The sequence below is a fragment of the Phoxinus phoxinus genome (assembly GCF_949152265.1).
Source record: "Phoxinus phoxinus genome assembly, chromosome: 16".
NCBI classification, from domain to species: domain Eukaryota; kingdom Metazoa; phylum Chordata; class Actinopteri; order Cypriniformes; family Leuciscidae; genus Phoxinus; species Phoxinus phoxinus.
In genome coordinates this window covers 12907965-12933751 of record NC_136891.1, presented here as the reverse complement: position 1 = coordinate 12933751, position 25787 = coordinate 12907965, and the positions used below count along the sequence as shown (strand labels likewise).

The following is a 25787-nucleotide window of genomic DNA, read 5'->3' as shown; positions in this document are numbered from 1 at the left end:
CTCCATAATGTACATATATCTAGATACTGAGACAGACAACAATAAATAGACAGGGACAGTATACAGAGAGAGCTTGCTGAAGGCACAGAAGCTAACGCGGTCTGGTCGCAGGGGTGCTTTATAGCTTCCTGGTCGATGACGTCACCCGCCTATGACGTCTTGTTTTTCCACGGGACTGATTATACACGTGCTTCACGACGGGAACGAAAGGGAACGGCTGTTGAGATAAGCCACAATTTAACAAGCAGATAACAAACATCAAAACATAAATCTTTAAAAGCTGTTAATGAAGTAGAGAGATATTTGATCACCACAAAAGGGTGTAAAATAAAGATGTTTTAAGAGAAAATAGCACGTCGTCATTAAAGCCCTTGATAGAGAGTGAGAGACAGAAAGAGTGAGGAGAGAGATTGTATATTTGTGTGTGTGTGTGTGTGTGTGTGTGTGTGTGTGTGTGTGTGTGTGTGTGTGTGTGTGTGTGTGTGTGTGTGTGTGTGTGTGTGTGTGTGTGTGTGTGTGTTTGTGTGTGTGTTTGTGTGTGTGTGTGTGTGTGTGTGTGTGTGTGTGTGTGTGTGTGTGTCTTCCTGCCACTCTCTTCTTCTGTGTTTGTGAGAGAGAAAAAGCCTTGTGAACTCAGCTATGCACAGCATAAACACAGGAAACCACACAGATGCCGACATCTGTAGGCTTTTAGATAAAGGATTTGAGTATGTTAACTCTTTAACCGCCATGTGCAGGAGAAAACACTTCCCAAGGAAACCCTGTCAACAGATTGTGTAAATTTGACTGAAAATCTAAATATAAGTCAGTAATTGAATTTCTCAAAGATTAAAATAAAGAAGGGAATGTGTGTGTGTGTTCCTGTGGCAGGACACCTCTGACCTCTTAAAGGGATAGTTCATCCAAAAATGAAAATTATCCCATGATTTATACTCACTCTCAAGCCATCCTAGATGTATATAACTTTCTTCTTTCAGACGAATGAGTAATATCAAAAAATGTCCTGGCTCTTCCCAACTTTATAATAGGAGTGAATGACAAGATTTTGATGCCCAAAAAAGTGCAAACATCCATCATAAAACTCCAGGGGGTTAATAAAGGCCTTCTGAAGCGTGGCCATGCGTTATTTTAAGAAAAATATCCCTATCTATAACTTTATAAACTATAATAACTAGCTTTGTATTCGTCTGAAAGAAGAATGCCATATACACCTTGGCTTGAGGGTGAGTAAATCATGGGCTAATTGTACTTTTTGGGTGAACTAACAATTTAAACCCATTTAATTTGAACTATCCCTTTTTGTCTCACATAGTAGAAAATACAAAAATAAATGTAAGATATTTTAGTTTATATTTCTTCTTTCTCTCTGTTTTGGCCTTCTGTGTACACTGAGATGCCTTTATTGTCCTGCAAAAACTGAGCTTTTTGAAAACACTCCCAATGGATACAATTTTAAATGCAGTTTTCACGTTGAAGTGTGGACTGGGAAAACGAGGTAGGTAGCCTATTTAAAACCGATTAGACATTGTTTAGTCATGTGACGCATATTGAACCCATAATATCTATGTGTATACCCAGTATTGTGCCTGTTGGTATGTGCTATTCACTTTCACACTGTTGCTAAAGATATGTTACTTTACATATAATGGTGACTGAGTGTGACCTGGAAGCATCAATGTATGGTGAGATATTCAGCTAAATAAAATGATCCTGCCAGAAGAATAGCATGGGAAATGTATTAACTTTACACAATTTACCTTAATAAATTGTTATGTATTATGTTTCGTCTGTATCATCTCAGTGAGCTTTTTTGAGGGTTTACGCATGCGCAATTTAGAGTTTATGGATGAGAAACTTTTGGAAAAAGCTTAAAAACGCAAGTGTCCACGGAGGGCGTTTTAAAATGAAAAGCAAGGTTTAATGTATTCAGCCTTAGCCTAATAGGGACATTTTCTAAAAAGTGCATGTGCAACATTAGTACAACATTATAGTCATAATGAAATGGAAGTTGCTCTGGTCTCCTATTGTGCCGTATATCGGAGTGAAACGCTTCTGGAACAAGAACTAATGTGGGCGGGGCTTAATGGTTGTGGTTTGCCACTGAGCCTCATATGATTGACAGGTTGCCCCGCCTTCGTCATCAGAGAAGAGAAGGTATTCTGCAAGAGAAAGTTATTCTGATTCAAGGTGATTATGAGACACATGACTTTAACACAATGATGATGTGCACAGATAAATCGTTTAGAATAGGCTACTGCGATATTCTGATTTCATTGGAGTAATTTGCAATAAATTAAATATGAGTTGTTGGACCAAAATAGTGGCGTGATTGATTCGGCTCATATCATCAAAATCTCACTCCAGTTTAAAGTTAGCCTGTCACTGTCTGCACAGTCTCTCAACCGCAGACGCCGCGCCCACACTCCGTTCACTGAACGTGTTAAAAATGTCTGGCTGCGCGAGAATACAGATATTTCAAATGCACAAAGTGCATATTCTTTAATAAAAGATGCACACATTGAGAGATGATTGTAATGACAGCTGTGGTTGTTTAAACACCCTTTACGTGTATCCTATATATTTACATCCAAGAAATGATCGTGTCGGTGTTGTTTTGGTGTGACATACTGTGTTTGCTAGTTGTTGTTTTTTTTCAATCCCACGCAAATTATTATAATTCGCTCTCTCTCTTTCTCTCTCTTTCTCTCTATCCCTCTGTCAGTGTGCGTCATCTGGAATGGCGTCACGTGGGAGTACAAAGCCAACGCTCGCGCTCTGCCCCTTACAAACGATTCGCGCCTCGGTCTCGAGACCGCGCCTCTGAGGAGATACTCCACAAAGAACACTAGCGTTTATTATTTACTAAAATAATGCAACCAAATATGAGTGACTTTTATCGACACGAACTTGTCTGTTTGAGAGGACTATTCAAACATCTGAGTGAAATCACGGATATCACCCTCGCCTTTGAATTGTTTATTGTGGATTTATAGACGACGTTCGACTGGGGAGCTGAAAGAAAAAAGGAAGGAGAGAAAGAAAGACGAACTTATTTCGTTTTGAGATATTCTCATTCAGACCACATTTTTTTGCTTAAGAATCGTGAAGTTTGTCTCGAGCGCGTATCCAGCTGCTGGCGCGCGCTGGGCTGAGATGGAGAGGACGCGCGCGCTCAGATGGAAGTTTTCTCTCCAAACATCCAAACAGAGAGAATCCGATGGACTGAATAATGAAACTACAAAAAAACAGCTTTTAAAGCAGAGTATTAGTTAAATTATCCTCTAGGGTGGAGTGGAAAGATGATGATCGTGAGATCTACTTGTGCGTAATGGACACATAACATCAGGAGGAGGATCTCAGCATACAGGTGTGTATTATTGATAAACATGTCAGGGTTTATCACTGAATCGTAAATCAGTAGGCCTACAAATATATGGATCTGGTGGTCGTTTTTTATGGATGTTTTATGGATGTAATTCGTCATTACGATTAGACTTGAAATGTATTTCTTCACATCTCACAAGTATTTTTCTGTATTTACATTTGAGTGGTTCTGTTTATGTGCATGATACGATAAAGGAAATGTTCAGCAGGTTTGTTAAAGGTTAGTATCTATCCATCAGACAGATGAACAGATGAACACAAGACCAATATTGGAGAGCATATGTATGATCGATATGATCATTGGGCTGAAGAGGACTTTATTACTTCTGCCACCCACGCCACACACTCTCTCTCACACACACACACACACACACACACACACACACACACACACACACACACACACACAAACACAAACACACACACACAAACACACAAACAGAGAGAGAGAGAGAGAGACACACACACACAAACAGAGAGAGAGAGAGAGAGAGAGAGACACACACACACACACACACATACACACACACACACTCAAAACTCTCTCTCACACACACACACACACACACACACTGATCACACACACACACACACACACACTGATCTGTTTATGAACAACAGATGATCGTGGGTAGTCATATATTCATATAAATCTAGGCACCATCAAGACAATCTCTCAATATATTCTTGATTCTAACTCACAACAAAATAATAAAATAAAAATATACATGTACAGTATAATATATACATTACACATGTATGAATACATTTAGCTTTCATATTACAGTTTTTTTTTAATTGCTTACACACTAAAAGTGGAACTTGAGGCTCACTCGGTGAAACCATTCACTAATGTATCTAATCTTCAGACCAAGTCTGCAAAACTATAAGCACATTATATGATTTACACAAATTGGCAAAATGCTTAACACAGTTCTCTACATTAAACAGATCATTCAAAACTAACTGCTCTTGTGTTTCATTTAGAAAACACTGCCAATTAAATTCCACAATCATTTCCCGATTGCCTACACCCAATGATCTTGAGTGAAAACACTTACATAAATTGATCACTTAGGATGTTTTCACATATAGTTCCCTTTAAAATAACCAAACCCACTTCACTTAAAGTTAACCAGAAAGGGAACCAGTCGAATGTGACCTCGGTACTTTTGGTGTTCACTTATAGTGTAGAACCTGGTTATATCCTGAATTTAATCTTTGAATTAAATTGGGAGAAAGGTAGAATAAAGATACAAAAGAAAGAAAGAAAGAAAGAAAGAAAGAAAGAAAGAAAGAAAGAAAGAAAGAAAGGAAAGGAAGGTTTCAGGTAAAGAAATACTACAGAAACTGAATAAAGTAATCAAATGTAAAATAACACTGGAGAGGGTGATATGGCCAAAAAAAACTAATCTCTGTATCTTTTGGTTGAATGGAGATATACGGTATATATCTCTGTATTTTCTACGTTTTTCTACTTGAATAAAATAAATCTGTATTTATTAAAACATATATTTTCACAATCTGCCCAATGTTGTCCTACAAACAATGTTCATATTGAAGGCTATGAAAACCAATATAGTGAATGTAACCATATAGGCTCTGGTATGCATTATGTGCAAAAAAGGGTTACAATCACATTATATTCTATAACACAATAAAATAAAAATTTAAATTCACTAAACTAAAAGTGAAAATAAATACAAACAAAAGCGCAGACTAATTAACCTACATTTTATTACCCCATTACAAAAGTCACTTTAGAGTTTAGAGTCACACTTAGAGTCTGGCGCGCATGGCGGCGCTCATTCACGGAAATCTGTGAAGTTTAGCAGAGATTCAAAGCAGCTTTGCAATAGTAACAAATTCAAATTCTGCTGAAAACCAGCTCTAACAAGTCAATAGTGTTATTATACAGCTCAAGTCAGTTCAGTGTTGATTCAGTTCAGTTCCATTACTGTGTAAAATGTATCAATTGTGCATACATACTGTATACAGTGTATTTGTGCTCATACATGTACGTGTGACAAACTCCTGTACACTTCACTGCACACGAACAAGCAAAAACAATTTTTTTAGAAGAGTTAAAATAGTTATGAATGAAGTGTTTGCTTTTGCAAGAGATGTGTAACGTTTTGCATGTTGTGTTCAAGTTTTGTGGTTTCGTGTGTAGTTTCTAGAAATGGGGCCATAGTTTAAGAAATTGTGTAAGCAATTTAAAAAAAAACTGTAAAGGTGCTATGTAGAATTCAGAAACTCAGAAATTCAGATACTAATGTAACTCCCATTCCCACGTTAATCGACAGTGACTGACAAATTGGGATCTAGCCTGAGAGCCCAATCACCTTGAAGTGGTAACAGAACGTGCCAATGCACGTTGGCAAGTGAGATTTGCATTGCAAACCGCACCCCTGCTTTCGGTCATATAAGGGCTTGCGTGCAATACTCACATCAAGCTTTCGCTTATTAATGTCATGAGTAACCTAGACGTTCCCTATCAGTCAGTTACGTTCAATGTTAATTGTCAGTGACTGACGAACTGGGATCCCTATGGAAGTCGCCACAACTACTGACTCCTTCTAGCACTCTGAGTTTGCCGGCTGGGGCAGAGAAGTTTGTCAAGGATTGACAAAGATTGTCAATCACTGAGTTCCTTTCACCCTTTACAGTTGGGCTGGGTATCGTTCAAATATTTTCGATACCGATACCTTGACTTCAATGCCGGTTCCTGAACGATACTTTTTTTCGGTACCAATTTTATGAAATCCGGTTAAACAACATTACCTCAAAAAAACTTTTTTCCGTTAGTTGACTTTTTTACTCTCATATTTTGAGTCTGTACAAAAGCACCAATGCTAAAGTTTTCTATGTATCCTAATCATTTAACAATATGTAGGCCTATTCTTTACTTCAATGAGCTTGTTGTTTCTGCTTTAACTTAATGCATTGTTTAACAATGAATCTGAATGAAAATGTAATTAAAGTGTATGAGGCGCCGTCTAGGGCTTAAATCAAACTTCATTCATGCACACATATGAAACACTTGCATACACTAAGTAGTCACACATAAATGTATACTGCTGAATGCTCACTGACATTGACGAGATTATCCCTTAGGTACCGAACTACAAGGCATGTTTCAATACTCGATAGTATCGAGGCAATTCGGTCGGTACCTAAAAAGTATCAAACTTGATACCCAGCCCTACTTTACAGTGAGACTGTTGAATAAAACTGGGAAAGTGTGCCTATTCCAGTTTTGGAAAGGGATGCTGCGGAGGCCACATCCTGCCCAAGCAGGAATGTGAAAGCTTTTCCTTCTGCCGTCCTCCATAGCAGACAAAGTGCTGTTGCAAAGTCCTGAAACTTTGTGTGTGGTACACGTACAACACAGGCCGCGAACGGGACACAGCAACGCAAGGGCTGGGTCTGCCTCCTCTGGGGGCAGCGCTTGCTAGTTTACCACCTGGTCCCTGAAAGGAGTGGTGGGAACTTTGGGCACATATCCAGGCCGTGGTCTCGGGGTGACGTGAGAGTTAGCCGGCCTGAATTCCAGGCTATTAATATAAGTGAGTGCAGCCAGGAGTGCTATCTTAAGGGACAGGATTTTAATCTCCACTGACTGCAAAGACTCTCTGTACGTGCGTCAGGACCACGGAGAGGTCCCAAGAGGGGATGAAGGATGGCAGAGGGGGATTCAACCTCCTGGCACTTCTCAGGAACCTGACTACCAAGTCGTGTTTCCCTACAGACTTGCCTCGTAGAGAGAGCTCTCGCTGAAGTGATAGTGTCTACTACCGCTGGGGGTAGGTCACTTAAACCCTCCGTGTCGCATCCAGAGCCCACACGTGGAAGTTCTAGAGATCTGGACGTGGGTGCCAGATGGTGCCCCGTCCCTGAGAAAGCAGGTCCTTCCTCAGTGGAATCCACCAGGGAGGGGCTGTTGAGAGGAGCATAAGTTCTGGGAACCAGGTCTGTGTAGGCCAGTAAGACGCAACCATCAAGACCTGCTCCTTTTCCTCCTTGATCTTGCACAGGGTCTGCGCGAGTAGGCTCACTGGGGAAAATGCATATTTGCGTAGGCCCGGGAGCCATCTGTGTGCCAGTGCATCTGTGCTGAGTGCATCTGTGCTGAGGGTCCCCCTGAATAAGTCCAAAGTGGTCCCATATCAGCTGGACTGTCGGGGGGTGGAGTCACCACTCTTCCCTGGACGTATGCTGTCGTGAGAGCTCGTCGGCTGCACGATTGAGATTTGAAATGCATAAAGCACCTGAGTCACTTCTGACTCCAAGGCGCAAGAGGCAAGGTGCTGCGCTGCTCACTGTCAACCCACACTCCTTGTAACCCAGAGATTGAGGAATTTGCTCTTTTGCTGAGATTTTGGGTAGCACTGGCTGTGAGACCAGCGGCGGAACAGAAATAAACTGAAGCAAAGGATTCTCCGCCCGGCCCTCCACCGGATGAAGGAGCAGTGTGTTCACCATCTCCTGCATATCTCTGCTGGCCAGTACTCAGAGAACTTCTGGGCAAAGTTCTCGACAGTGTCGCCAAATAGTCCTACCTAGGAGACAGGGGAGTCAAGAAAGTGGACATTGAGAACATCCCTCATCTCACCCAGATTCAGCCACAGGTGGTGCTCCTGTAACACTAGCATGGACATCGTCTGCCCCAGGGACCACGCAGTGACTTTCGTCTCCCAGTGGGCGAGGTCCATCGCTGTGCAGAGTTCATACAATAACCCGGGGTCACCGCTACCCTCAAGCATATATTTTAGTGCCTTGGCCTGGTATACCTGCAGGAGGGCCATGGCATACAGGGCGGAGGCAGTCTGTCTCTTATCCTGAACATTGTATAAGCATTCATTTCATTTGTCATTGAACAGAAGAGAGGATCTCGTGAGTGTGAACGTCACATCCTTCTGATTTTGTGGAGGCTGGGCACTAACAGGGGACCCTAAATAAGGGGGGCGCCTCTAGCTCTAGGGCTGATCTAGCAGGGAGGCCTCATGAGAGTCCTTCAACCTTCTAACCAGACTTAGGGTTAGCTAGGAAAATAATTATATGACCAGGCTCTAGGCTAGAATCAGGGAGGCTCAAAGGGAGCCTACAACGTGATGATCTTAATTATTGCTAAAATCCACAACACAGTGGAGCCACCTTCAAGGAGGCCTGTGAAGGCCTGCTACTTGATAGCGATACTTGTTAGCAGAACTAGCCTCTGATATCATAGGTGTACTCACAGAAATACTGTGGGCCTGGTTTTTCCTACTTTACATTGCCAATTGACAGTGTACTCAGCTAGTGCGCTATCAACCCTTTAAACAAGGGGAGTACAATTTTATGCTACCTGACTATCGAGGAGGCCTATAGAAAAGCCTACAACTTCAATTATCAAAAGCATCAGCCCATGGCATGCTTAGGCTCTAAGGGAGTGTACTCAATCCCGTCCCCAATGGGAGGGAGTACTAAAGTGAGCCCCAGTGGTGTAGTGTGACACAACTAAAGCTGTGGGTAGCCAAAAAAAAACTAAACCCAAGAGAAATGGAGGACTCAGCTATGAGGCCAACGACATTTTCACCTTATGACTTGAAAATTAATTCAAAGGGCGTAGATAACCAAGCTAAAGACCAGCTGGGGATGACTAGCCTGACTTCGTCATACTCATATTCTAGGCAGAATGTGAGTCTGATACTGCTCCATAGGGCTTTGATTATGAGATGTGTCTTAATAATAATAATAATAATAATTCATTACATTTATATAGCGCCTTTCTAGACACTCAAAGCGCTTTACATAGAAGGGGGGAATCTCCTCAACCACCACCAATGTGCAGCATCCACTTGGATGATGCGACGGCAGCCATATTGCGCCAGAACGCCCACCACACACCAGCTTATTGGTGGAGAGGAGACAGTGATGAAGCCAATTAGTATATGAGGATGATTAGGAGGCCGTGATGGACAAAGGCCACTGGGCAAATTTGTATGTATATACGAACAAGTTCTCCGTTTAGAATTAGATCTCGACAATAAAGCAAATAAATCTTCTCGCATTTGTCGGCCCTGTCTCAACTTTATAACACGGTTGCAACGCGACTTGACTGATTTAAAAAAATGGAAAAACGACGAAAGAGACCAGGCTGAAGAAGCGTGTTCATCTGAGGAAGAAAGGAGATCATGAGCCCATCCCTTCCATTGGTTTTCATTGCGTCTTCTTAGCGACCATCTACATTACATTTCTAACATTATTCTCTCAACAGACTTTTACATCGATAGTCTGGCGTTATAATTTATTTACTTTTGGTGTACTGTGGAGTGGGTAAAACTGTTTTTAATGGCAGGCAGATACCGTTGACTCGCGCTAGCCTAGCACCGGCGAACTATGCAACTGGAAGGACTGGATGAAAAATGTTGAAAGCTGTCTCCACTGATAAATAACACCCAGGCTAACTTGGAAATGAGGTCAGATGTCAAAAATCCTGAACCACCTCTTTAAATATCCTACGTGCACTTTAAAAGCGATCCAAAATCAGAGCGCCTGCAAAGTGTTTACTGTGAACTGAGCTACTCAAAACACTTAATTGTGAGGTTTATTGTCACTTTACAACACACAGCACAGCTTCATTGGGTGAACACTGTTTCATGTTACGTTTAAATGTGAAATATTTTCTGCCTGTAGACCAATGTAAATGCTTAATTAAACTGGTTTGATTAGGGTTTTATTAAACTCTGCAGGACGGTAGATCACCAGGAGACCTATGTTTCAAAATATTGATGTCTGACCATGAATAAGATGCATTTGACAAATGCACAATATGACAGCTTTGCAATATTTCACCTGACCAGCAGAGGAATGTATGGAGTTCAGTCATCTTTATACTCTTTTAAACTGTAAAGTGTCATATTTTTCTTCCATATTTGCGCACTGGATAAACACATGCTGCTCCCGTGGCACTGACGCTGAAACATGCATTAAAATCAACAGAGAGTAATGCCACCTGGCAGGAATTTGGAATTAAAATTTTAACTTTGTCATTCAAATGCAATAGATGGAATGAGGATTTTCCCGTTTTTGTTAGATGTTGATACATTTAAATTATTATTAAAAATCTTTGGAAATTTGGTTTAATTTAGCAAACTAAATTAGTAAAAATAAAAATAGTTAAAAATTAACATTAATTAAATGTTTTATATTACGGTATGCATTTTTGAAGCTGTGCTGTGTTTTAAAGGGAAGACGTGGCTCATAATAAAGTGTTTTGAGTGGCTCAGTTCACAATAAACACTTTGCATGTGCTTTAAAAATGCACCAAATTTTGTTTTAAAATGAATAATATAGGTTTGTTGAAAAACGCACTTTTGTTAACAGCTAGATTTGTGGTTTTCAATAAACGGTACAACACAGTGCTGTTTGGATTATATTTTTTGATGCACCGTCTTGTGGAGGGTTGATTTACAAACCGGGTGTTCACTGACCTACTGCAATAGCCAGGATTTCCACTGTCTTGAAAAAACTGGATATATGATGAAGTACCTGGAGATTGGCATGGGGTACTTTCCATAAGATCATCTCTCAATGCAAATCAAGCTAGCTATTAGGCTAACTGAAATAAAACCATGCCAATCTCTAGGTATGGTGAAGGGTATGTGATGATGTGGGGCTATTTTAATTCCAAAGGCAAGGGAACTTTATCAGGATGCATAGTATCCTGGATCCATGAAATAACTGGCCTTTAAAAATAAAAATCTGCCTGCCTTTCTGGGAATTTAACATAGGGGTGTCCTGACTTATGCACCCTGTATTTTAAGGAAGAACATTTATTTATTTACGCTACATTATTCATTCACAAAGAAAATTGGTGTCCTTAAAGGTTGGAGTTTTCCTCATTTTTTAAATTAAGGCAGATCAATTTCCAAAAGATGATTTTTTTATTTCTCTTTTTAGTCAACTTTAGCATGGGTGTGTTCACTTATGCTAAGCACTGTGATATAAGAACTAGCTTTCTTGTATCACAGTTCCTCTCTAGCTTTACTGAAAACCAATGCCTAAAAAAAAATATTGATAAAGAGATAACAAGCGATTGTGAATGTCTTTTGGATCACATGTTTGATGATTACATGTTTGAAGCTGCTGATAAACTCACAGGCTATTAGAAATGGGAGTTCTTTTAGAACTCCCATTAGAACTAGCATTCTTTAGAGGAAAGTACCCGTTTCCAGACTGTTGCCGACAACAGAAGACTGTTGGCTATATGATCTCATAATGTGTGCTTTAGTTCTTAAATTTGTTTATATAATCTCCACCTCTTCTATCCTCAAGCTTCAAACTCTGTTAACATTTTATTTTCACAGCTTTGTTGCCTTTTAACGGAATAACTTTGTGTATGTATTGCACCACTCGCCTTGTGTCGTGCACCAACAATCATTGACTTCACAAGCGTCATACTCTTGGATTATAACTACAACGCCATATAGGACCAGCTAATTACATGGCCTTGGGCACCACCTGTTTAGTGCTGATTAAAATAAATTTGCATATAATTAGATGTGAAGTTAACAAAGATTTGATGAGATTTAAATACAGTGAAAATGTAATGGGAACAATGGAGATGAAAATGTTTTATCTTTGTCTTGTCTCCTCCCTAATGATATAGTGGACTGACCATTTGATTTTTGTGTAAATTCATCAACTCATTCATTTATTAGATGAGGTTGGAAGACATCCCTCTCCTCTCAACCTTCCACCTCTTTCTCTCTCTGCCCCCTGCCACAGATATTTGATGAATTACCCAAAGAGTCAACATCAGAAGAGAAAAACACCACCAATATCTCTTCCTAAACTCAAAATGAGTGGGTGTGCTTAGAGGGACCACCTTCAACCGCGGGGATCTTATTTGTTCTGTGTGTTTTGACATTAAGCCATCACTTAAGTCAACAATTGCTCTGACTGATTGATCAGAAATGACCACTAGACAAAAGCTTACCTCTTATGCCTGTAAACTCTTTTGGTTTCATTTGATGAAATATGAAAAATAGAGACATGCAGCCAAAAAATATTATAATTACTTTTTCAGCTTGAATACGAAGATCCCTTTGTGCTACAGATGTTAATGCTTTATTTTAAAAAAACTACTTGTAGATACAAAACTTTGAAACCACTGACCATATTAAGACTTGTATGGCTTAATATAATGTAAATGATGTCTCTTACTGAAATATGAAGTAGATAACCCATGAAAGATTTACGTTATTTAAAAAAATCCACATCGTTTTATATATATTTTGCACAATGTGGGCACCATTTTAGGTGCGTAGTGCATTTTGTGTCGATGACATCAAATGGTTGCACTCGGTAAGCTACTGACGCTAACTATTGCTATTTTTACCGCAACACAGCTTGGAATATAAAATACTGATACGATGCCACATTGTGGGGCTTTTGGTTGTCATTTTAATTTTAATCCGTCGTCTCCCTAACCCTAAATCCAGTAGCCTCCAGCCTGGCTCCTCCCACTTTAATATCCACCCTGGCTCCTCCTACCTTAATCTCCACCTTGACCCCTCTTGGCCTCTGTTCCTGCCCTGCTCCCCCACCTACGCCCCTTCCCGCCCTCCTCTGTTGGACTGTTATTATTGAGACGTGAGGATGCACCTTCTTGATGGGGGTGATATGTCAGGGTTATGTTCAATTTTCCTGTGTTTTGGACGTTTCCTTTGTTCTAGTTTTCCCACCAGTGTTAACTACCGTGTTTGTTGCCTTGCTTACTAATTCAGTTACACCTGAGGTATATTTCATTGATTGTTTTGGTTGTGTATCTAAACTCTGTGTTTCTTTCAGTTCACGTTGTATTACCCTAGTTGTTCTGTTCTTGTGCCCTGAAAAGCGAGTTTTGAGTTCTTTGTTTAATAAAAACTTTATACTGCTGCACTTAGATCCTTTTCTCACCTTTTATTTCAACTGGACTGTGACAATTGGAGCATCTGTGTACATGTTGTTAGGTTTTATTTATTTCTTGTGATTTAATTTAAGCATTTACATTTTTAAATATTAATTTCAATGCATTTATGAATACTGTGATTTAAAGTGTCTTAATGACTTAAATAAAATGTTTGATTAAAGACAATACAGAGCACTGCTTGAGTACCCTTACGAAAAATAAGTATACTTCAAGTTCATTTTATGAAGTATACTTAAGTAATGTTCAAGTATATTTTTAAGTATACATTATGTAGTAAGTATACTAATGTCAATATGTAGCCTACTAGTAGTAAACTTGTAAGTGTACTATTTTAATACCGCTTGGGACTAAATTGGCCCACTTGAAGTATATAAAAGTATATGTTTAAGTGTACTATAAGTGTAACAGTAGTACACTTTAAGTGCACAACTAGTTCATAATTGCGTTTCTCATTTGTACTCCAAGTGAACTTATGGGTATACTAGTAGTTTTCTCTTCATGTGTTACGCTTCATTTCATTTGGAAACATTAAACAGTTTTGATTTACACGCTGTTTAATGTTTGATGATCACGCTATTTTACATTTGCGTGAGCAATCTTCTATCGCTTGTTTCAGCTTCTTCTTCTCCTGTTTTGATCCGGAGATTCTGTACTAAGATGTGTCATAGCGCCCCCTACCGTATAACAGTGAAAAAATGGATAGCTGAAAATTTCAGTCAATAGTGGGGAAAGAGTAAAGTAGAATTAAAGTAAATTTCTATGTACACTACCAGTGGACTAGCCTACACAAAAATTCAGATACGCAGAATTAGAAACATATCTGTTTTATGTCAAAATTTTAATCAATATTTTCAAACAAGGTAAGTTTCATAAGACTGTATATGAAAAACTATGTAAAAAAAAAAAAGTATATTTAATATGCTACTCGATCAAAAGTGTTAAAACAACTACAAGCCAAGCATACTTTGAATACTTAATTATCCTTTTAAGTATATCTCGATCAAAAGATTGAGTACAAGTACAGGCCAATTATTCTTGGACTTTTCTCTCAGTATAAGTCAAGTACACTTAAGTGTAATTTTAAGTATATTTCTGAGAAGTATATAAAATGTAGACTGAAAGTATGCTTTCTTATTTTTAGTTGAAAAGAACGAAGTATACTAATAGAACACTTGAATAAACTTATTCTTTGTAAGAGTAATTATTATCGCTGTGTACAAGATCGGGTTCAGTTCCATGCTTATTTTATTTACTCTATAAGCTATTCCACCATGAAAGCTTGTTACTATATAAACTTGAACATGTTAGTTTATAAGACAGTGTGTAATATGTTTTTTTTTTAATAAGGTCATTAAAGGTCATATAGGGATATACTCAATATTTCAGTTTACTTGCTCTTTCCTAGCACTAAGATTGAGATTAGCCATGTTAGTAAATTGATACACAATATCTCTTAGATTTGACAAAATACTTTATTTCTTTTTTTTTTTTGGTCAGCAGACTTGGCTGTCAAAATCACATTGCCCAACTTGTAAATATGCAGTCATTCTTGACTAATGCTTGAGTGTTTTGTTTATAGAATCAAACTTTCAGAGAATAATTTTATCATTGATTTCAAAGATTTGCATTTATAATGGTGGAGGGATCAAGACATGGAGAGATCTTCTTAAACAAAGCTTCATTATGCTATGATTTGTGTTACATTGTAATATTGATTCATTGTTCTTTTTCTTGTGTACCTCATAATTATGCAGCTATCATGACTTTGTTTTGCTTGCTCTGTGTATAAAGCAAGACAATGGTAGCATTTAAAAAACAACTGAAAAGATTAACAATAGCCCCAACAGTGCTTAAACCAGCATTCAGCTAACAAATTCCCTAACACCTAGAGATGGACTGAGACAGATATCAAAGATATGACGTTTGAATCAAGTGGGAAGCCTCCAGCTTACTTAAACACTTGTTTATTTCTTTATTTCAGGCTTGCATTGTCATAGCAATGATTGCCACGGGTGGGGTGATCACGGGGCTCGCAGCATTGAAAAGACAAGACTCCACCCGCTCTCAGTATCATCTGCCAATCCAGAGCCCAGGCCCTGCTCCTGAGAAGAAATGCACCAAGCGTAAACCTAGAGCTGACGTGGTGGTAGTGAGAGGGAAGATCAGACTGTATTCGGCCTCAGGATTCTTCCTGGTTTTGGGAGTGCTGATCCTCATGGCAGGCATTGCAATGGCTGTTCTTGGATACTGGCCTCATAAGGACCCCCAGAAGGCACCAGAAAGCAAGTTGTCCAGGAACAATACGCAGGTTGGCCAAGAGCATGTGGGCTCCATTGCGCAATTCTTGGAGAAGCACCTGCATTCCGAGAAGATGAAGATGTTGGGTCCTTTCACTATGGGAATTGGGATTTTTATCTTCATCTGTGCTAATGCCATCTTACATGAGAACAGGGATCGTGAGACAAAGATTATCCACATGAAGGACATGTACTCGACTGTCATAGACATTCACAGCCTGCGGATTAAGGAGCAGAAGTGTACGAATGGGGCCTACATGGGTCCCTACACGGACACAGAGATTCGTTCCTTCGGTCTGGATGGCCAGTTTGCCTCACGGCTCGCAGCAAACACTCTAATGTCCTTCTCCGGTCTGGATGGTGACGTCCGGTTCTCCCACAGGACCAGCTCGGCTGAGGATGACGAGGGTCTAATGAGTGAGGCCCGAGGTGGCTTTGGCCTGTTGTCGCCTACTTACAAGGACCGCTCTGAATGTATCTTTGGGTTCCATGATGAGGGTGGTCGTCGCTGGGAGGACAAGCGTGGCGCGCTCAAGAAATGCCAGACGCGCTCCATCGTTTCCTCTTCCATCAGCGCCTTCACACTGCCCGTCATCAAACTCAACAACTGCGTCATTGATGAGCCTGACATCGATAGCATCACAGAGGACTTAGAGCAGAACAGGGTCCACTCCAGACCTCCGTCATTGGAGTCGTTAACAGTACCTGTTCCCTATGTCGCCAAAGCTTTCAAACCGCCGGGCGCCCTGCTGCTCCGGAGCAACTCAGCCACCGAATCCCCTACCTCTACATCTTCCCGTTCCTCACTGTCTCCTGGGTCCACCAGTGGTAGGTTCCTGTCACCTGGAGCTGCGCGTAAAGACTTCGGCTCCAATAGCTCCCTCCACATTTTGTCAGCCCATTCCAAATCTCTGGATTTAGAGAGAGCACCCACAATGCTGACTGTCCAGCCCGAACAGAGGAAACACCCTAGTTGGCCCAGATTGGACCGCAGTAATAGTAAAGGATACACTAAACTGGAGGACAAAGAGGACCCTATGGACAGGCTTTTAGTGCCCCCAGTGGCCGTGAAGAAGGACTACACTAAAAAGGAGAAACTTCTTATGATCTCCAGGTCTCACAATAACTTGAGCTTTGAGCATGAGGAATTTATGAGCAACTGTCTGAAGAGAGGCAGCTCAGAGACCAGATTTTAAAACTGAGCTAGTGTCAAATGTCAATCCATGAGCTTTTGGCCTTCACAGTCCGGCTGCAATATAGAAAACAGTTTTTGAAAATTATTTTTTAAATTTACAGATATAAATCACTGGGCCCTTAAACAGAAAGCTTAGGCAGTTGTGCTGCTTTTTTGTTTTGTTTTGTTCTTTCACTGGATTTTACAGAATGATATTTCACCCAGAATTTGAAATACAAAAAAGTGAGCCGTAATGCTAAATAAAAGTATGGGTTGAGCGAATAATTCAGTAACTAACAGGTTAGTGCAACTTGTTCAAATGTGTTTGTATTGTTTTTGTTATCATTCAGACAGGATCTATTGTCTGTTTGAGTACTACAATATGTGTGTTGTACCAGCACTGCTAGTTATTTTACTTTAAATTATTTATTGTTTAAAACACACACACTGATATTTTTGAAGAGAACTCACCAATGTATAATTGACCTGTTTCTCAGAATAAACACAACCTTTCTAGATAACGTTTTGACTACTTATATTTGAATGTTTTTTTTTTTTGTTATTGTCCCTTTTGGAGCATGGCAGACATCATCACTTTGAACTGTGTTTTTATAAAACAGCTGTATGAAGATTTTGCTGACTTTCTTTTGCGATCTACTGGGAAAAAATATCATAGGGTTGGAACGACATGAAGCTAAATAATGAGATTTAAGTCTCATGGTTTAATTTACAATGCAAAACATTTATTGTATTATAGATTTTTCTGCAACTCTAGTTGCCAGTAAACTACCATACACAACGCTTATAACATTTCTGAAAGAGCTTTAAATGAAAATTCACCTTTTTTTCTAAATGCATGATATTAATCTTATTGTGAACAAATCTGTCCTTGTAATGTTTAATCAAAATGTCATAACTGGATCTTCTGGTAAAATGCTAATCTGCATACACATTTGAGTGCCACACCCTTATCTTAAAATCCAATCAATGCATAGAAATCTTTTTTTTTTTTTACAAAACAATTATCATTACAACAACATTAAATGGCGTCCATTAACATTTATGCACCTAGCAGCTAGAAGCTTTTATTGTTTTCCTTATCTGTTTGTGCTTGTATAAGATCTGCAAAGTTTCAAAGCTCATAGTGAACCAATAAGGGATTTATTCTATCTAAAATACAACACTGATTCAGACCTGCCTAAAACACCTTGATCCAAGGCCAGATAATAATTCCGCAATGTGAAATATTAGCATAATGCCGCCCAAAGGCATACGCAAAGAAAGAAGGTGTTATCTTCATGTTGTGGAAACACTGTTTATTTGGATTCAAAAGCAAAACCTCTTTTGTTGTCCCACCAAAAACAGATAAAACTAGGAATCAGTGGTTAAGATGTATTTATAACCTGAGAAGTACAACCCAAAAGTTACCTTGTGTAGTGCATTTTACGGAGGACAGCTTCCTGAACCTGGGTGAAGGGTTAGCGTTATGAATTTAAGGGTTATGAACATAACCCTGGTTCCCTTTCAAGGGAATGAGACGGTGTGTCATAATGTGGATGCTATGGGAACGTCCCCAGGTGTGTGTAGAAACCCGCTAATTGATTGGCAGATGGCAGCCCAATGACGTCACATGGAGCGCCCATGAGTATAAAAGGGTGCCTGCCTTAGACATCATTAGCTTACTGTCTGAAGGAGATGCAGAGGCATGCCTGAAGCATGGCAACGAGATGTAGCGTCCCGTTCCCTCACAGGGAACCGCGGTTTTATTCATAACCCTTGACGTCCCCTTTCGAGGGAACACAATGCTGTGTCATAACCTTGATGCTATGGGAAAGTTAATACCCACTTCACCATGCTGAACAAGTGCCTGCTTCACTAAGCTGTGAAGACATGCACAATCAAGGACTGGAAAGTCCGTCCAGGCGCATCATCGTGATCTCTTGAGGAAGAGCATTATTAATAGCAACCCATACACAGGGGAGCCTCTAAACTCCACTTTTTCATCCAATAATGATTGGGGAGGGCCAAGCTCTAACCTTTAGCCTCATCGGCCAATGGTTGCCTATTCCCATAGCTCTAGCAATGAGGACAGAGAGTAGGCAACCACAGCGTAATGACACTTTTATACTCTGTCTTCATACTCCTCACAGACCCTAGGAAACGTGTTACATAGATCCACAATGTCCACTCTGGAGGGGTGACAGTTAAGGAAGTAGGACGCCAGAAGAAAAATAACCCGCCTTCTTTCAGCTATGCCAAGCAACCCTTATATGCAAATATGAAAGGAGCATACCCTTCCATCTCCATATATTATAAGGAGAAGCAGCATTTGAAGAAGTAGGACACGTGAAGCGGAATTGCCTATCTTTCTTTACCGATGCCAGCCTTTGCACAACTAAAAAAACATGGAAAGAGTATATAGCTACTACTTCCGAATTCACCCACTGAGGAGACATCAGGAATAACAAATCTTCATTCAGCCATGTCTGGAAACCCTTCCTATGCGAACATGAAAGGAGCATGCACTTCTATCTACGAATTTATTGAGGTGAAGTGGCATGTGAGGAAATGAGATGCGAGAAGCAGAATTGGGAATATTTCCTCCCAAATGCCAGCCAGTGCACAACTACAAACACAAAAAGAGTATATAGCTACTACTTCTGAATTGGCCCACTGGGGAGACAACAGCTGATGAAGTGGGGAGAGAAAAGCAGAATAGACCATCTTCTTTCAACGGTCTAACAACCCTTCATATGTGAATATGAATGAAGCATACACTCCTCTCTCCGTATTTATTAACCCTCTGGGGTCTGAGGTGTTTTCTGGGTGTTTTCTGGAGGTGTTCTGACATGCTCTGACATTTGTGCTTATTTCTGTTACTTGTGACATTTCCATGGCTAAAGTCTTATTACACTGTAGTCAGCACAAACTCTGCTACAATAATATGTCAGCAGCATGTATGTAAAAGTTTGTAGTTTTGAGATAATGACAAGACTTTTGAAAATTGTATTACATAGCCTAGAATATTTGCTTCAAAACTATGTGAAAATCATCCTGCGTACTCATTCAGATAAAACAATATATTGATTTAAAATTGTATGCAAGGAGGGTGTGAATCATCATGAATATTGAGTGCTTCACACCTGAGAAAGACAAAGACCCTTACATAATGGCCCTATTAGGTGAAGAACCTTGCAAAAAGAATGAGGAGTAAATTTAAAAAAGAATGGCTTTTTGATTGTTTGGATTTATTTACAACTCAACATAATCCAAATATACACAACAAAAGACAAAAAAGCACATTACTGAATACACTAATCTAAAGACAGATACTTGAACAGTCACATAACTTTGTGCCATTCCTGAAACATAGTGCATACCTGTCATTTCCAAGGTGTTTGATTTTTCATTTGATCATGTTAATGTACAGAGTCTCATGTGAATGTTTAAGTAAGCAGGACGCATCAGTGGCATCTGGTCCCTGTAAAAAAAAAAAAAAAAAAAACTGTGAACATGCTGATATAAAGATAAACTACAGGTGCTGGTCATAAAATTATATTAACTTCGTGGGTTTCATGAGCTGTAAGCCATTATCATCAAAATTATAACAAATAAAGGCTTGAAATATCTCACTTTGCATGTAATGAGCCTATATAATATATTAGTTTCACCTGTTAAGTTGAATTCTTGAAATAAATCAACTTTTTGATGATATTCTCATTTTATGACCAGCACCTATATAGACTGCATGATTTTGGGAATACATTTTTGATTTTTCTGGTTAAAATTATAATTTATATATATATATTAGAGCCGGGACTTTAACGCGTTAATTAAGATAAATTAATTACAAAAAAATAACGAGTTAAACATTTTTAACGAATTTTAATCGCACTTATTTTTGCACCGCGGAATGTTTCTCACTGGATGAATTTAGGCGGACCGATTATAGTGGAGCACCAACTAGCGTTCATAACTTCCATAGACAGTTCTAACTAAACGATAACTTCAGACAACAACAAACCCCAGTGAACATGAAGAAGCTGACGAGACCGCTTTGGTTGGCCCCGTGGATGGGACATTTTGTTATAAAAAATGAACGGATTGGAAGCGTCGATAAGAGCATGGTTGTGTGCAAGCTATGCAACAAGGAATTCTGGTCTGCTGGACTTGGTTGAACAAAAATAAACAATATTTTGTTGCTAAGCTTATGTATTCAGTCATTATTCAATGGTATACTAAAAACCCATGTGAAAAAAATGACTTCTCACTGTTCTCAGGTCAAATATTTATATGCAATTAAAATGCGATTAATTTCGATTAATTAATTAATTACAAAGCCTCTAATTGTTTTAATCGGCCCTAATATATATATAATATGAACACCAGGTATGGTGTGCCTTGTAGGCACATGCTTACAAGGCACAACATACCTGGTGTTCATTTTAGGGCTGCATAAAAAAATTCACAGTGCTCACTTCTGTATTTTATTGTCGAACATAAAAACATCCTCGTGTACATATAAATTTAGCATTAGGCTTCATGTTTTTACTCCAATCTCATTTCATAACGTACATTTTGGTCTGGCACCAGTTTGACTAGTTGCTACATGTACACTGAAAACCCTAATAAGTTTATTGAACTCAATTGATTTGAGTAAACTCGTTCCCTCAATTTAATTGAGTAATGGGTTCTCCCAAAACGTGCATATTTAAGTTTACTTAACTTGGTGCTTATGTAGACTTGACTTAAATTGTTTAGTTCACCAAACTTGACGATTATTTAATGTACTTAGACAATAAAGTTCACTTAACTTAGTGTTAATTTCCACTCTTAACCCGAATTAGTTGACTTTACTCGCAAATCGCGTGGAAACACGTTGCCCTATACCACTTTAGTTTTTACACAAGCTGAAACTAAACATGTTGAGTTGTATTAACATGGAACCCTAACTTTTTACACAAGCTGAAACTAAACTTTTAATTTGAGTGTCACCATTGTTGAGATTCATATGCTGATTGTTGATGTCTATGTGTGACAAAATAACATGGCATTTAAAAAAAAAATCTACATAATGTTTTTACAACTGTTCAAATTATAACAATTCTGTTGGAATTCCTGGTGAAAAAAATCACAGGTCTTTCATATCAATCATATGGAAAGATCCAGACTCTATAATAGATTAAACTCTAGATGAAATGAGGTGCTACTGACTTATAATCTTTGTTGATGACCTGTATTGATGATAACATCAATACGCAGTCATAGTCACTGGATCACTTACTCTTGGCTTTTTTGCTATACCAATTGTGCCTTTTAAACACACAGGTAAAGCAGCCAGAGAAAAACAAATGTTCAAATGTCAAGGGCTCAACTAAAGCCAACACTTGTCACCATTATGGTGACTACAAATTAAACAATAATTCATCAACATCTAAACCTCTGTTAATTCTCGATACCGTCTGCTGCCAAGGCCTGTGCTCGTACCGTCTTGGACGCACGTTAGACGCGGGTCTTTTCAAGTGACCAGGTTTTAACCCCCTCCCCTTCCTTATGAAACTAAACATACTAAGTTAACTCTGCTAAACCTGATTAGTGCAATGAATCTTTCATAGCTAAATAGTACAATCAACTAATGTTGTTTAGTAATGATAGCAGGTTTTTACTAAACATAAAAGAATAAGTAATGATCACTCGTAAGTTTAATTAGAAACAAAATCTGGGGTTACAGTGTAAAGTTTATATAACAATAACATGCTTGGAAATGTCTTACTTAAAAATCACATTTCTCATCTTCAAATCACATTCTTCTAATTCTTCTGGAGGTAAATCCAAGGTAAACAGCACAACACAGCACAAAAACAGTATTCCAAACTCGATGAAAAGCGTTACTGTACGCTACTGATTCTTTGTGGTGATGAGGGCGTTTTCAGGTCTGCGTTCACGTGGACATTTGCATGTCAATCGCTTGTGTGCGCGTGGGTGTGGTCACATTAGAGTTAATTAGGACGCGTTTGTGAAATTATACATGTTGTTGCTTTCATACGGACTACTTAAACAAATAATATTTGTTTTTGATATAATTTTCATCATTTAAACATTGTGGGCCCTATGAACACCGACGCATGTATCATTCCTATTTTGCACCCGCGCACAGCGGACTTTTCCCTCCACAGACGCACGTCGGTAAATTAGGGAATGAACTTGCGCTCGCGGGGGCGGTTCAGCGCAAAGGGGAGGCGTGTTCCGGCACAAAACTTCCCTGGTGCTATTTTCCAGTTTTAGAAAGCAATTGCGCCACTGACCAGGAAAAAAACAGTCTAAAGACAGTGGCATGTTGCACGTTAGTGATATGGTATTTTAAGGGCGCGTGCTTGGCCATAATGTAGCGTGTTAACGCGCATCCACTTTGATTCTCTAATAATTATAAACAGACGCAGCAGTTTTCATTTTTGCAAATCATACATTATTACAAGGAAAAATATTAACACACGAGGGAAATCATTGTTGTGTCCGTGAAGATGTGAAAAAGATCTATCTAGATAAAAAAAAATTTAATCTAGATTAGGCTACACATTTACCCAAATTATACGCCTGTTTAACTGAAGCTAATTTGGGTGGGTTTCTCCCATCATCCCCAATGTCACTTCTCTGTGTTTTACGGCCCTGGCGAGAACGTCGGTCTCCTCGGCTGTGAACCGCTACTGGCGTGCGCCTGGCAAATCCGCCGTTATAATAGCGATCCGCCATGGAACAAGCGTGCCTGCTCTTAAAGGGAATGTGAGAGGACGCTCTGATTGGTTTATTTCACGTTACGCCCAAACCACACCTATGAATAATGAAGCTACTTCAGACCAACCCCTTTTAGATTTGCGCCAGGCGCAAGAGGCATTTATCCCGCCAGGAAAATAGCAACAGCGCCGGGATCCGCCCACAAAGTTACTTGCGCTTTGCGCTTTGACACTTGCGTTTCAGATCGTTAAAATAGGCCCCAGAGACTCCAAGCTTTGTAAAGACATGCATTTCAATTCTGTGTGACAAACATTCGCTGAGTTACAGATCATTTTCTGTCGCGTTTCAGAATGAACTTCACATTGAGAGACGGCAGAACTCGCATCATGTTTATTTTCTTTATTTTACGAAAAACACAACATTTTGTTTTTATTTTGAGTGTACACAAATAAAAGAAGACATTTAACAGTTTTGAATGATGTATACCACTTATATGTAAGATGAAAATCAAGGGGGGATTTAGGGGAGAGTGAACATCATACTCAGACGAGAGTTGAAATCAGACAAATCCCGTCATCTTCAGAGCCCCATGGCCAGACCTGCTCCTGCTCATGCCTTGCCATAAACTGCTAATTTTAGGCAGTTATGATACCCCATGTGATATAACAGCGTAAGAAGCGTAAGAATAACATTCGCCTATGCTGCTCTCAGCTAATCGAAACTGCCACGTTGCACCAGCAAATAGGGATACGAGATGCAGATGAGTCGATTCTAATCTCTCAAGAAAAGAATCGAGTGAGAGCTGGACTCTCTTAGCGCATTCAATCACAGTGAATACATTCAGCTCCCTCAAGAGCAGAGTAACTTGAATTGGCTTGGCTGGAGCCTTCAAAGAGAATACAGCACAGGGAGAGATAGTTCGCAAGCAACTCTCAGCCCAGCACATTCTCACATATCCCTGCTCGCACACCACCACACAAGCCGTCTGATTGTGTGGGAGCGATACATGCAATTTCATGATTTCGACATATCAATGTGGAAATACTCAAAAAATGGGCTCAGAGAAAAAGGCTCAGAGAATAGAATGTCGGCAAGGGAAGAGGCGGTTTATTTGATAACATCCGTCTCAACTCTCTCCACGTCTAAACTAGACGTCCACAAAATGATCTCAAGGCAGGCAGCCTTTTATACTACAGGTGCTCCATGTGATGTTATAGGGCTGCCATCTACCAATCAATTGGCGTGTTTCCACACATGCTTCAGACACCGGTCACACCTGGGTGCATTCCCATAGCGTCAACGTTTTGACGCAGCATTGAGTTCCCTTGAAAGGAAACCGTTATAACATTGTATCGGAAAGGTAAGACAGTAACAAAATAAAAACCTCTGTGAAACATTCTGCTCAAGTCGTGCTTGCAAAGATGGTTCCAATCAATCTGCTTGATGATCCGGATTTTCAGAATCTGACTCGGGCTCGAACTGATGCGGTAATACAGACAACTTTATTATGAACTGTGTGTTTACAGTTGCTTTAGAAGTCTAGGAAGCGGAAGTTTGCGAAATATGGTAAGCCAAACTATTTTATTACAACCAATTAACAAATATTTTTAAATGATAAAAAACTTTTAAAACAGCTTAATTTAACCCCTTTTTTCAACCCACAATTTTGTTTCTTGGGAATTCAGTCTATGGCACTGCCATTGCTAGCACCATGCAGGGAAATATAATTTCTATTTTCACTTATTGTGTTATGAAAGACAATGAGCAAACTAAATTCTGAATATAGTAATTGATTAAATTGTATGTTACTAAAAACTCACATGTGGTTTTAACCTGTACCTTTTTATTTTTTAAGCAGTCCAACATTCAGTGTTTGTCATCCCGTACATCACTGCACATTTTTCTCCATGACCTTGCTGGAGAAAGACCAGACAGCAACCTCTAAAATTCATTGAATATTTGAGAAAAAAACAAAAAACAAAAAAAACAATCCTTATTTTATTAGCTCTAAATTCCTTGCATGTTCATGTTTGCTGAAAGTAACAGGCCCACTGTCAATGTGAAAGTCAATGTGAAAGTGCCTGAGAGAAGAGCTCTTGTGTGGTCATCTGGGGCAGATATAGGAGGATCACTGAAAGTACTGCCAAATTCTGCTCCCAGTCAGATAAGATCCATCTGGAGTAATATGACCAGTCAGGGTGTGACTGACAATCCACTCCGTTCTGTTTCCATGGAAATCAAA

The 25787-nt window shown here is 39.4% G+C and overlaps 1 protein-coding gene across 1 annotated transcript; it reads left to right on the top strand.

Moving 5' to 3' along the window:
- Nucleotides 1-2090: 2090 nt before the first annotated feature.
- Nucleotides 2091-17334, top strand: tmem200a (transmembrane protein 200A). The gene is made up of 3 exons (XM_079584048.1): nt 2091-2187; nt 2723-3367; nt 15324-17334. The coding sequence occupies exon 3, from the start codon at nt 15342-15344 to the stop codon at nt 16833-16835; it is 1494 nt and encodes a 497-aa protein (XP_079440174.1). The 5' UTR covers nt 2091-2187; nt 2723-3367; nt 15324-15341; the 3' UTR covers nt 16836-17334.
- The last annotated feature ends 8453 nt before the right edge of the window (nt 17335-25787 follow it).